At 36.2% G+C, this 12,745-nt stretch overlaps 1 protein-coding gene across 1 annotated transcript; it reads right to left on the reverse strand.

The window, feature by feature from the left end:
* Positions 1-6,255: 6,255 nt before the first annotated feature.
* Positions 6,256-7,149, reverse strand: LOC137947860 (14 kDa proline-rich protein DC2.15-like). Its single transcript, XM_068793675.1, has one exon. The coding sequence runs from the start codon at positions 6,944-6,946 to the stop codon at positions 6,515-6,517; it is 432 nt and encodes a 143-aa protein (XP_068649776.1). The 5' UTR covers positions 6,947-7,149; the 3' UTR covers positions 6,256-6,514.
* Positions 7,150-12,745: the final 5,596 nt, after the last annotated feature.

Raw genomic sequence — 12,745 nt, forward strand, 5'->3', positions numbered from 1 at the left:
AAGGTATGTTTGTGAGAATAAATTGTCGGGGATTGTAAAATTTTGAAAAAGGGCAGCTACCTTGTAATACCTTGGAAGGAAGGCAATTTATAAGGTAAAATGCCATTGTAAAAGCTTCAAGCCAAGAAATTGTGGGAACCCTACTTTCATATATATAGTATTTCTAAGTTTGTTTCTATAATACATTTATGTTTCCTCTAATCTATGCCACTTTGCTATGATGTACATGGCCAAGAAAAATGTTGAACTATATCACGTTGTGCTAAATAATCATGAAATAAAGAACTGATATACTCACCTCTACCATCTGAATGGAAATTTTGATCCTGCAAGAAAATTGAGCCTATGACATATTCTGAATTTTAACAAATATGCCAAAAGACTCATTTTTAGATTTAAGGGTTAGAACCAAACAAATCTACTATAATCATCCATGAGATTTATGTAATAAAAAAATCCAAATTTAGAAATTAAAGGAGTTGGCCCAACAAATCAAAGTGAATAATGTTAATGGCTAAGATGCCTTATTAACAACCCATCAAAAGGAATTTTAGATTAATTTGCAATGCGGCAGCAAACATGGATGCCTAAGCATGAAATCTTAAAATATTAAAGTAAAGTATCATTAACTAAAGTAGAGTGTGGAAAAGAATAGGCAGCCAACTCTTCAATGCCAAAGCAAGATAGAGATTTCTTTGTGACAATGAATGCTTCTTCATCTTGCGGAAAAAGATATAAACCATTAGACATGGTCCTTTTGGCTCGAGTTGCTCCACTAGGATTTTGTCATTCACATGAAAATAATTTTGGTAAAATCTCATAAAATAATTATTATCTTTTGTGAACCTTGAAATTGAAGGGGTATTTCTTGATTTGAGGCACTAAGAAGGCATTGTTAAGATAAAAGAGACCTATAGGAGAAGATAACTTAACCTATCCATTGGTTGCAATAGAAATTATATTGTCATCTCCTACATGAACCTTTTTGTTACTTTATAAGAAGAAAAGTGAGAGAACATACTTCTTTGGTCATGTGCCTATATTGGAAACAATGTTGATCTTCTTTTGATCAAGAAATGGAGAGAGCAGTTAGGGGTTTGAATAGTTTTCGACTTATAGTTATAGTTGAATTGGTGCTAACACAATTCGGTTGTATGCTTTGGCTTATGATAGATTTGACAATGGAGAGAGGTGAGAAAAACGATTCATCATTGTTTCTTTTTATCGAATGGTGAAAGGGTGGTGGATGCACTTTGGTTGTTCTGGTTGAAATTTAATCATTTAGAAGACTTGCATGTATGTTGGTTGAACAAATGTGAATTATTTTTTGAGTGTGGAGATTTTGTTGGAGAGTGTTTTGTTTGTCACCATGGCATTGAATGAGTGCCCTAGCATCTGACTAATCCTCAAATCATGACTTCTGAGCATGGGAAGGATTTCTTCATAGGGTGGTAGTAGAGGGTGAGCAAGCACAAAGGTGGCAAAAGATTCGTAGGTGGCTTCCAAGCCATGGAGGAGACAAAATGCCTCATCCTCTTTAGAATTTGGATTTTGAATGGCTGCCAAATTATTGCAAATTCCTTTGAACTTGGTGACGTACTTGTTAAGAGATTTTTTTTCTGCTTTTTCAGTGACAATAGTATTTTTCATAGTGATTGGAAAAATATCAATCCACACTTTAGCCACACATCTATACTAAAGCCAAACACATGACAAAGAGCTTCTTCTACCATTGAGGCAACTGACTAGTAAGATTCTTAGATCCCATTCTTCTTAGGGGCGATTAATGATGTGTTTGTGTGGGTGGGTGAGGTAATTGTTGGTGTTTTCCCATGAGATGTTGAGATCTCAGGACTAGAACCCACTAGCTTCTCCATAGGATGTAGATGGTGGATGAGAGTTTGACAGAGATGAGAACATTAATGGATGTAAAAGGCATGGATGGTGTAGTGGATTGCGTTGAAAAAAAGTTAGAATTCATAATTTTTGAGAGAGAACAATGAGTATGAAGAAGATGTATTGCAAGGAGAGTTTGGAAGATGATGAGACGAAGGAATTTTTCTCCGTTTTGATTGGATGATTGTAATCTCTCTTGGATTAAACCGACTACTCTAATATCATACAAAAAATTACTTGAAATTTAGGTATCCTTCTTTGAGAACAACTTAATTGAACTCACCATGGATTAATTGATTACAAGTCTCTTTTATATACATTTTCAATGTTTAAAAAAAGGACTCTTGCAAAAGGGGTGGAAGAGTCTCTTTTATATACATGTTCCAATGTTCTATTTTCTAAAATGTAGGAAAATATATATAAAAAGAGATTTTGCAATCAATCAATCTATTGTGAGTTCGGTCAAATTTTATTTAAAGAAGGATTTTTAAATTTTAGGTAATTTTTATATGGTATCAGAGCTTAGATCTAAAGGAGACTACAATGTCTAACTAGAAGGATTGGCCCGAGCGATACAAATACGGTTCCACACATTTTATTAATTTTTTTACTCTCTTTACAAGTAGATGGCTACATCACTGCAAAGGCACCAGAAAATTTGTGGAATTTTGATTGCTAAAAAGAGTAGGGTGGTATGCTATATGTTTTGTACATTAGCCTATAAGGAGTACTTCATAATTTCTTGGGTCCAAGCCTTTCTTAACAAGTAACAAGTGAATAATGCAAATGAAGGAAGAAGTATAGACTAGTGACATTTAGTTACCATCACACCTACAATTATTAGGATATGTCTATAAGCGAAATGAAGGAAAAAGACATTGAACTTGTGTTCTTTCATAAGAGACCAAATACATTAGATATACAACTTTGTATAGTAGAACTTTAATTTGATATCTCATGCAGAAATTAACTCAGTTTACGTATTTTCTTGCCCCAAATACAGATACAGGAGCAGGAGTGAAAGCATAATTGATCACAAAATTACGTATTTGATGGCGGGAGAAAATCTAAAAATAACAATAAGTAATAATAGTAATAATAATAATAATGAAATCAACAAAGACTACTGCGAAAATAAAAAGAATTATTATCTGGGTTTATCACTTATCCAAGTTTTTTATCACGATTGAATCTTCTCCGTGTGCATGAAATTGTTTATTTCAAATAAGATGGAATGGTAATGGAATACTGGAGGTGCAGGTCACTGTTTCTCGAATAATTTAACTGAAAATGTAATCTTAATAACCCTTTCAGGCGAATTTTACCATGAAAATGATCAGAGAAAGCTCCTTAAATTTCAACAAGCTAGGTCCAAAATTATGACTCGACAATGAAGCTCCTTTCCAGCTGCTTAATGGATCACCTTTTCTAGAATTTATGTGTTGTTCTACGTCTTTAGCGAGCTCTGGACTGCTGAAACGCAGCTTTTGTCGTAATTCCATATCTTTCTTCTCGTTTCTTTCGTAAGCAACCAGTGACTTTGTGACATTTCCATTTCTGCAACGTCGTCTAGCAGCATTTTAGCTGTGTCGTTCATCACGGAACAGAAGAGGAAAGAGGAGAGAAGATAAAGAAAGTTCACGTGTCCTTCGAGGAATGCACCATAACTTTATACAGATAAAAGATGGATCAAGCCCGAAGAGCAGTGTCCTTATTCCCTCTATCTTCTGCCTCCTTCCGACAACACTCTGAATCGCCAACTTGGAGATGACCGAATCATTTGATTGGTTGTAATCAAAAGCCTCAAACCCATAAGCCATATATTTTATAAATCATGGGGTGGTCGAAGAGGTTCGACGGAACTGAGAAGGCAGCTCTTTGTCTTGCCATCAGCGTACGCTTGTGGGTACTGCTCCAACCCACCTTCCCACCGGAACCCACCTCCAGCCTCTCCCACCAGAGCCCATCCTCCCTTCAGAAAACCGCTCTCCAGGTCGTCTCCCGGCACGTCTCCGTCTTACGGAAGAACAGGATGAAAATTTCAGTAAATTTTGTATCTTTTTGTTTCTATCCCCTCTCATGTGCTCGTTTACAACCTCAGTACTTGTCTCATGAGATGAATAAATCACAATTTTAATGGGACTACCAAGGAATATTTCTATGTTTCCGCTTTAATGGTGGTATCCCTTAATATTAAATTTCAGTGATATACTCGAACTACCGAGAACCAGAACCAAGAAAGAGACAAGAAGGGAATCACATGCAGTGATAATGATATCTTAGTACTCCACATAAGATCAATGACGATTTACTACATTATTCACATCAGGAATCATTCCACTAATTTCATGTTTTAAATTATACTATGACAGATTTTCATACATGACATTCTGAACCCTGGATAAAAACTTTCATTCAACTGACGCTCGATACACAGGTCTTTCGTTGGAGAGGATGTGAGGTTTAGACACTCCAACAACGACGGTGTCAAGTGATTACTGGCCTTAACGGTTCAGCCTCAGATATTGCCACTCGTATGGCTTTGTGGCCTACGTTTTCCTTCTGTGGTGGGAACCAGCTTTGCTGATAAGAAGGTTAAAAAAAAAACCTTTTACGATTCTTTGAACTTGCAATCAAAATATTTTAAGTATGTATAACTGGGGAATTTTTTTAAATTAACTATTTTTAAAAATAACTAACTCACAAACTTAATTTTAAAATTACCCAACTTTGACCGGTCAACATACCTGGTATAAAGTCTAACGTGTCATGTCAACTTTCACCACCACATGTTGCCACATCAGCATACCATGTCATCACTCAAAGAAACATATGCCACATCATCTGCCATGCCCTTAAATCACCATGTCAGTGTCCATGTAGGCATACCACATCAGTGACACCACACTAGCTAGATTTTTTTCTCTCCCATTTTCTTTTCTTTGTCTTAATTTAAGTTATTTTTAATTTAAAAAATAATTTTAGGTTTTAAAAATCTTATTTGTTGGTACATTTTTTATTACCTTCTATTTAATATAATAAAATTATAAAATTTTATATTAATTATATAAAAAAATCTAATGTAATTAATGCCTGATTTAAGATATTTTTTAATTTAAAAAATAATTTAATTTTTAAAAATCTTATTTGTCAAAACATGTTTTATTACCTTCTTTTTTATTGTATCAAAATATTAAATTTGTATATTAATTAATTAAAAAATTATATTCTAATTTACTTAACACCTTTCATTATTGATTTAAGATATTTTTTAATTAATTTTTTATTTTTTAAAAGTTATTTTTTTAAAATTAGAAGAAAATCTTAAATCAATAATGAGAGGTGTTAATCAAATTAGAAGAATTTTTTTATATTTAATTATTATTATTATTATTTGTCACTAATGTGGTGATTTGATGGCATGACAGATGATGTGGCATAAGGTCATTTGGGAGACGACGTGGTATGCTGATGTGTGGCAACATTGATCCTTTAAAGTTGGATACAACTAGGAGATTGATCGGTTAAAGTTGGGTATTTTTAAAATTAAGTTTATGAGTTGATTATTTTTATAAATATTTTTTTAAAATTATTTTTTTAATCAAATTCTCTATAAAAAATTTCACTTGCATAACATATTTCAAAACTAGGGTGTCTTAAGCTGTATCTCAGTGTGGGACGGACTTAATACAGTCCATTCATGTGGGTCTAGTATGAATAGACCTTTCACCCTCCTGCTATCCCTTCCAGCATTATAAAATTTATGAATTTCAGTATGTTTTTTTATCCAGATATGAAATTTCAGTGTGAAGACACATCACCTACCAGATGAAAGGTCTGATATTTATTTCTACTCCCCATCATTTCTAGCCCCTCACTCACATTCTGCAGATCCGGTAAATCGGAGGAAGATAGCCCCTTCCAGCACAGATTACCTAGAGATGTCTGCAGAATCAAAATCGCATACAAGAAAACTTAAGAGAGACTCCATCCACCAAAGCAGGCTTCTGGCGAAATATTGTCACATCGATAGGACAGTCCGGGCTATCCCTGTCCCTCACGGGTTGAACAATGACAGTCCCGCTAATTTGTTCTTTTATGATCTGAATATATGAAGTTATTTTTCATTATTGAGGTCGAGTGGCCAGGATAAACTTGAGAATTGATTACTGCAAGCAAGTGCCATCGTTTTGTATGGTAACATGTAAATGATTCCACCGCGTTTCCAGCTTTCTATGGCCTGGTATTCTTGTCGTTTAAAGAAAATTTTCACGTAAGAGTACTGAATTGAAGAAACTGAAACTTTCCTGGGTTGTGATGAAGATGACAAGGAGTTACACCTGAATGAAACAAAAAAAAAAAAAAAAAAGAGTGCGGAAAGACTCTTATTGAACTTGAAACATAATGAGCAGTCCCATATTTCCCACAAGCAATTAAAACACTAAACTATTCACCAATCCGAACTCAGAAAAGACATTTTCCAATGACACCTCCATGGGAGAGTGGAAAGAAAGAAAAACATCAACGTTACAGAAAGTAAAACGTGGGTTTTGTACCCAAATCTGGAATCACAGAAAGCAGAATTGAGGACTGAAGCCACGACGGTTGATGATGGAAACTAGCACTGGAAGCCCGTAGGGACGGTCCTACCGCATGTGTTCAACAGCAGGCTCAGAGAAATGGGTATGTTGAGGTTCAACCCCAAGATGTTGGCTTTAATGGCAGTGCAAAGGCAGATAGCTGCTTCCAGATTTGCCAAGCCTTGCAGCAAAGAACAGCAAGACGATGTTGGTGGAGAACCCACAACCACGTTCACCAGACCAAGCAAATCAGCACAAACCCCTAGCTTGAGGGTATCTCTGGGGCACCTTCCACTGGAAGATGGAGTTGGGGTTGGTGTAGTGGGAGTGGGAGTGGGAGTTGTTGGAGTTGGAGTGTTCGGGGGTTGGCCACAGCCACAGCTGTTACAAGTGCAGCCGCTCACAAGGGAGAAGAAGAGAAGATTAAGAGCAAGAAAGAGAGCAGCAGAAGCAGAGCTCTTTGAGGCCATCTCCAAACACTTGTGGGTAGTAGACTGGCCCTGGAATGGTGTGGACTGCTCAACAATCCCGGTTATTTATAGAGTGGGAAGGAGTGGGTGGGTCGATTTCACAGAAAAGAGAAGATCATAAGGAAGAAAAATAAGGAGAGGCAGCATGGTGGGGAAGCTTCCAGCAAAGCAAGCGATGTATCTCTAATGAAGGCCTTTGCGGTGGAGATTTGACAAATGAGACGATCCCAAATTGCCATGTAAGAATCTGCAGCCCGCAGTGCGATTCAGTCCGAACCTTGGCCTTCTTATCATGTAAATGCAAAAAGCTGAGATCTACACCGTAAAAGCTGCATTTACGTTTTCACAGAACGCCAGAATCAGGAAAGTCCCACAGTGCTTAAGATATTTTTCCTTGCAAGGCGAAGATGCCTCTATCGAGACCTCTATCAAGAAGGGAAAGATCAAACTATAGTTACCGGCAACTCTTTACGAAGTTGGGAAACTCGTTTCATGAAAACTTGTTAAGGAGAGATGGAAATGAAATGGGAGGAATATAAATTATGATGAACACAACAAAAAATTGAGCCAAAAAGTGAACTAAAAACGCAAACAAGCTGAAAGAAGGGGGAACGGATTGCACAGCCATTCACTGCAATATTCCTTCTCTGCTGTAGACACTGACTTAGTCCAAACGAGATGTCACTGTATGAAACTCACAACTGGAATAATTCTCTCTTGGACCGCTTGACATAGCGGCCAGAAATGCATAATATAGCCTGATTTCATCCACACTCGACCATGTGATTAGTCAGATACAAGGATTTCTTGGACGAAGCCGTCAAGAAGATCCCCCTGCCTTGTTGATGTGCCCCAGATTACTGGCTGACTTCCAAGTTAAGAAACCATTTATACCCTTTTGATTTGCTATTTTACCTTAATTGATTCAGTTATTTATAGTTACAGAATGATAAGATGATAAAGATTATCTCTAAAAGAGTTTACATGATTATAGAGTTACAAGTGTACATGGCTGTAGAGTTACAAGTTAAAACAATCACAACTTTTCTTATCCTTATCTTCTTTATCTCTATCATGCACTCCCAATTTCCCTAAGGGTGTGTTTGGAACACAGAAAGTGGAAAGAAAAGAAAGAGAAAGAGCAAGTGTCTCTTGTTTGGATGCCCACAGAAAATGAGAGAGAAAATGGAAGAGAAATATAGTTTTTCTTGTTTGGATATACGTGAAAAAATAATAAATAAATAAAATTAGTAAATTTTAAAATTTTGATGATTAAAATTTTCTCTCAAGTTTCTATTTCTTTTTTTTTCTCCTCAAATTCCATCATTTTGTAACTTAAAAAAAAAAGTGATTTTCTCTCATATTTTCTTTCTCTCAATGATGTTCTGTTGCCAAATAATAGAAGTATATTTCTCTCCCATTTTCTTTTCTTTTCTGTGGATTCCAAACAGCCCTGATTGGAGTGATGTGCATTATTAGCTTTACTAAGTCCAGCGCAAAGCAGAAAGGATGGGAGCCCGATGTCAAATATCATGAACCAGTGTAGGGTGGGACTGTACCCACTTCTATTCTTGAGGCTCAGCCATTGGATTCTCTTTGAATTGTTCAGTAGTGGATAGAATTACTAGCAAAAAGCTATCAGGTGAGTTTGGAAACTTGTAAGGACAATTATGCATGGTCCCTTTGTCTCATAGTTTTCTGAACCTTAACAATTAGGTTCTTCAATGTGGGTCAGTTGTTTGTGGTTGTTTAATCTTGTGTCGCTTGACAACTTCCAAAGTACATGCAGAATGTGAGACTGCTCATTCATCTTGTTTTTGTGATTGGAAGGGATTTGCCCCATTGCTCTCAACCCAAAGAGTGAGATAGCGAGACCAATAAGACGTCCTACCTGCTACCACTCGCCCTTGGCACTGATAAGGAAGAAGAAGAGAAGATTAAGAACCAGAAGAATGGCTGCAGAAGCAGAGCTTTTTGAGGCCATAACTGCACTCGTGGGGCGGGTATCAGGTGCTGTGTTGGTGGAGCTTCTTGGCGATGCATGGTATTTATAGAGAAAGAGTGTTGTCTATAAGTTAATAAAACCAAGGGAATTTCCCTTAAATACCTATTTAAAATAAAATATTTTTTAAAATAACGACGTTATCAAAATATTTCTAAAACTATCCAACTTTGACTGGTCAAATGCCTAAGTATGCAGTCAAAAGTGACATGTAAACTTTGACTGCTTATGTGTCGCCATGTCATCCTTGCAGTAAACATAGATTGACATGTCGTCTAACATGTCATTATTTTACTATGTCATATGCCACATAAGCTGACATGTCATTAAATGAAAAAAATTAAATAATTTTAAAAAAATCAATACACTTTTTATTACCTAATATCTACAATATTGAACATTTATCTTTGGGAAAAGTAATAAATTTTACGTCTTGAAGCCTAAAAATTATTTTAGAGTTTAAAAATACAATTTATTTGTATAATTTTTATCACGTTATTTACAAATTAATAAATTATTAAAAATATATATTAGTTAATTAAAAATCTTACAACACCTTTTATTATTAATTAAAAATATTTATTAACTGAAAAAATATGAAAATTTTACTTGAGTTTAAAAAATAAATGTACCGGTACACTTTTTATTACCTTATATTTAAAATAATAAGTTATAAAAAATCTTACTCTTACCATTTTAACACCTTTTTGTTATCGATTTGAAAATAATTTTAATAAAAAAATTTGAAAATTTTAGTTTTGAGTTTAAAAATCAAATTTATCAATACGTTTTTTTCAAATTTATTATTACCTTATATTTAAAATAATTAAAAATAAAATAAATATATAATTAATTAAAAAATCTTACTCTTACTAATTTAAAATATTTTATTATTGATTTAAAATATCTTTTAATTTTTTAATTGAGAGGGGGCATCAAGGGCGAGGTCTGAGACCGAGCTGTGGGGAGCGGTGGGGAGCGGCGGCAATAGGCACTGCGAGAGGGGAGCGGAGAGGAGAGGAGAGGAGGCCGAGGCTGAGCGACGGCAATGAGAGGAGAGAGGCCGAGGCCGAGCGTCAGTGAGAGGGCCAGAGGAGAGGGGGAAAGAGGAGAGGAGAGGAGGTCGAGGCCAAACAACGACAGCGAGAGGAAAAGGCAAGGCCAGAGGAGGCCGAGGCCGAGCGGCAGTGAGATGGTGCGAGGAAAGGGGGCGAGAAGAGAGGAGAGGAAGCCGAGGCCAAGCGGCGGCGAGAGGGTGAGAGGAGAGGAGAGGAGGCCGAGCGGTGGCGAGAGGGCGAGAGGAGAGGAGAGGAGAAAGATGAGAGGGGACACATAAGGCATTTAAAAATAACTTATTTTGAAAAATAATACGATGGAATATGGTGAGGATTATTTAATTTTTATTTAATGACGTGTCAGCTTATGTGGCATATGACATGGTAAAATAATGACGTGTCAAAGGACGTGTCGATCTATATTTATTGTACTGATGATGTGGTGACACATAAGCAGTCAAAGCTTATGTGTCGCTTTTGACTGCACACATAGGCATTTGACCAGTCAAAGTTGGGTAGTTTTAGAAATATTTTGATGACGTTGGTATTTTTGAAAATATTTTATTTTAAATGGGTATTTAAGGGAAATTCCCTAAAACCAAAAATGGAAAAAAGATGTGGTCAAGGACGAGCACAAGCGTGTATTGCATATCTTGGAGGCCCACCTTTTCCTCTCGTTTGCCTAGCACATCTCATCGCATTTGGAAGGATCCATTCAGAGCTCAAATTGGTCTATGATTGTTTTTTTTTAACAATGGGAAACGAGATTTCATTGAAGAAACTCAAAAAAAAATGAAATATATCAAAAGAAGATGAAACTAAGCAGCAAGCAAAAACAAACAAAATCAGAAAAAACAATCAAATGAGGAGGGTGTTGCTACCAAGAAGATGTTGCCTATGAATCAACCTCCCCAACCAAAGAGTTAGCCAGCCTGTTAGCACTTCTTGGAGTGAGGCCTCATGAGATTAGAAAAATCCTTTAAAAAATCTTTCAAGATGGATTTTCTTGTGCTAAGCCCAACTATACAACTAAGGAATCTCCTCCCTCTACTACAAAAAGTGCAGTGAAATTAGCCTATAGTCGAAGGCACTGAAGAAGGGCTCTTGATTATATCATTGTGAAATCACCACAACCAAAAGAGCAGAAAACATTAGTTGGAAATTCATGTAGAATTGGAGGCCAAAATGAAACGAGTACTAGATCATGTTTAATGGTTTAGGATTTAAACCTATATGTACAGACATAATCACCTAGTACAGTAAGAATGAAACCAGGCTCCTCAAACACGGGATCCCTTCACATCCGGCCAAGCTTATTCTAGCAAATTTGAAATCGACCAAAACTAAATCGTTCCAAAGAAATATTCATTATCTTCCATTTTTTATCTATTGTGGAGCAACCAGAGTCCTAATCAAACAAACGGTTTTCTTTAAAGTAATCTACCAAGTTCCTTGCCCATTTTATAATTTTTTTTTTTTTGTTAGCAATGTGATCACTGGAGCATATCACTTCGAATCATGTCTTCCATGAGAGGACAAACACTTTGAGGTAGATTGCCACTTTATACGAGAGAAATTTCAGGCTGATATCATATCTCTCTGATATGTTTAATCACAAGGGTAAGTGGTAGACATTCTTACAAAACTAGTCACATTTAAGATCTTAACCACTATATGCGGCAAACTGGATATCTACAATGTTTTCTCTCCCCTTGCTTGAGGAGGAGTTTTGAAAGACATCTCAAACTGACATTAAGGTAAATACTTTCCTCACGTCAAGGAGGTGGCAAAAGATATAATTTAATGGTCTTCTCATCAGGATGGCACAAGGATGTAATCAAAGAAGATGATGTATGTCTACTTATCTCTTTTTATTTTGAGAGTTTGTAGTTCTAAGGGCATTGTAGTCATTGTAAACTTCTTTCCTCAACTATAATAGAGACTCAAGGCATGGGGTAGATCATTAAGTCTCCTCTCTTCTCTCTCAAATTCGTCCTTATGACTTTTCTCTCAAACCCTCTCTCTCTTTCTCCATCTCCTTAGTCGTCCCTCTCTCTCCTTTCTCCTCTCTTTGTTCTTCCTCTTCTTTTCTTCTCCTCTTCTTTTTTCTCTCCTCTCTCACCCTCTTGGTAGAAGACCTTATCATGGGATCCTAAATCCAACACCTTTTAACCAATTGTGACCAACTCAAGTAATTAGATAACTCTTTCTAGGGTATAGTGGTACTCTTGAGAAGGTCACTCTTACTCCCCATGTAATCTTCAGCCATTAGGAATGAACCAACTCTAGAGGAGGCAGACCAAGGCCAACTCAGGTGGGAATTAATTTGGGAAAAGAAGAAGATCTGACCCAAAAACCAAATATGTAATCTTTGTAACAATTAATCATGCACTAAATAAGGAGATTACATGCTAGCTGAGATCAAGAAATAGGTAAGGCAGGGAAGGCTTTCTCACTTAGGAAACAATATTCACCAATAAATCAAATTAAGGAAGATCTTCCTTCAATTAGCCACTTTCCAAAAATAAGATAAGAAACCTTCCTTCAATGTCTTAGGTGTCACTTCTGCAAATCAATCTCAATCTTTGATTTGCCTTAAATATTTTACGCAATGGGATAATTAAGGAAGGTAATTAGTAATCATACCAAGAGGGAGATATCGGATATCTTAGAGATCCTTTAAATAAGGAACCTTTCCTTCTAGTGTTTGGTGCCAACAAATAACCCAAAGAACCAGCCTTT

The sequence above is a fragment of the Aristolochia californica genome, unplaced genomic scaffold (assembly GCF_029961685.1).
Source record: "Aristolochia californica isolate CCGP_79_NKW_82.1479 unplaced genomic scaffold, dmAriCali1.0.hap1 SCAF_13, whole genome shotgun sequence".
NCBI lineage: Eukaryota > Viridiplantae > Streptophyta > Magnoliopsida > Piperales > Aristolochiaceae > Aristolochia > Aristolochia californica.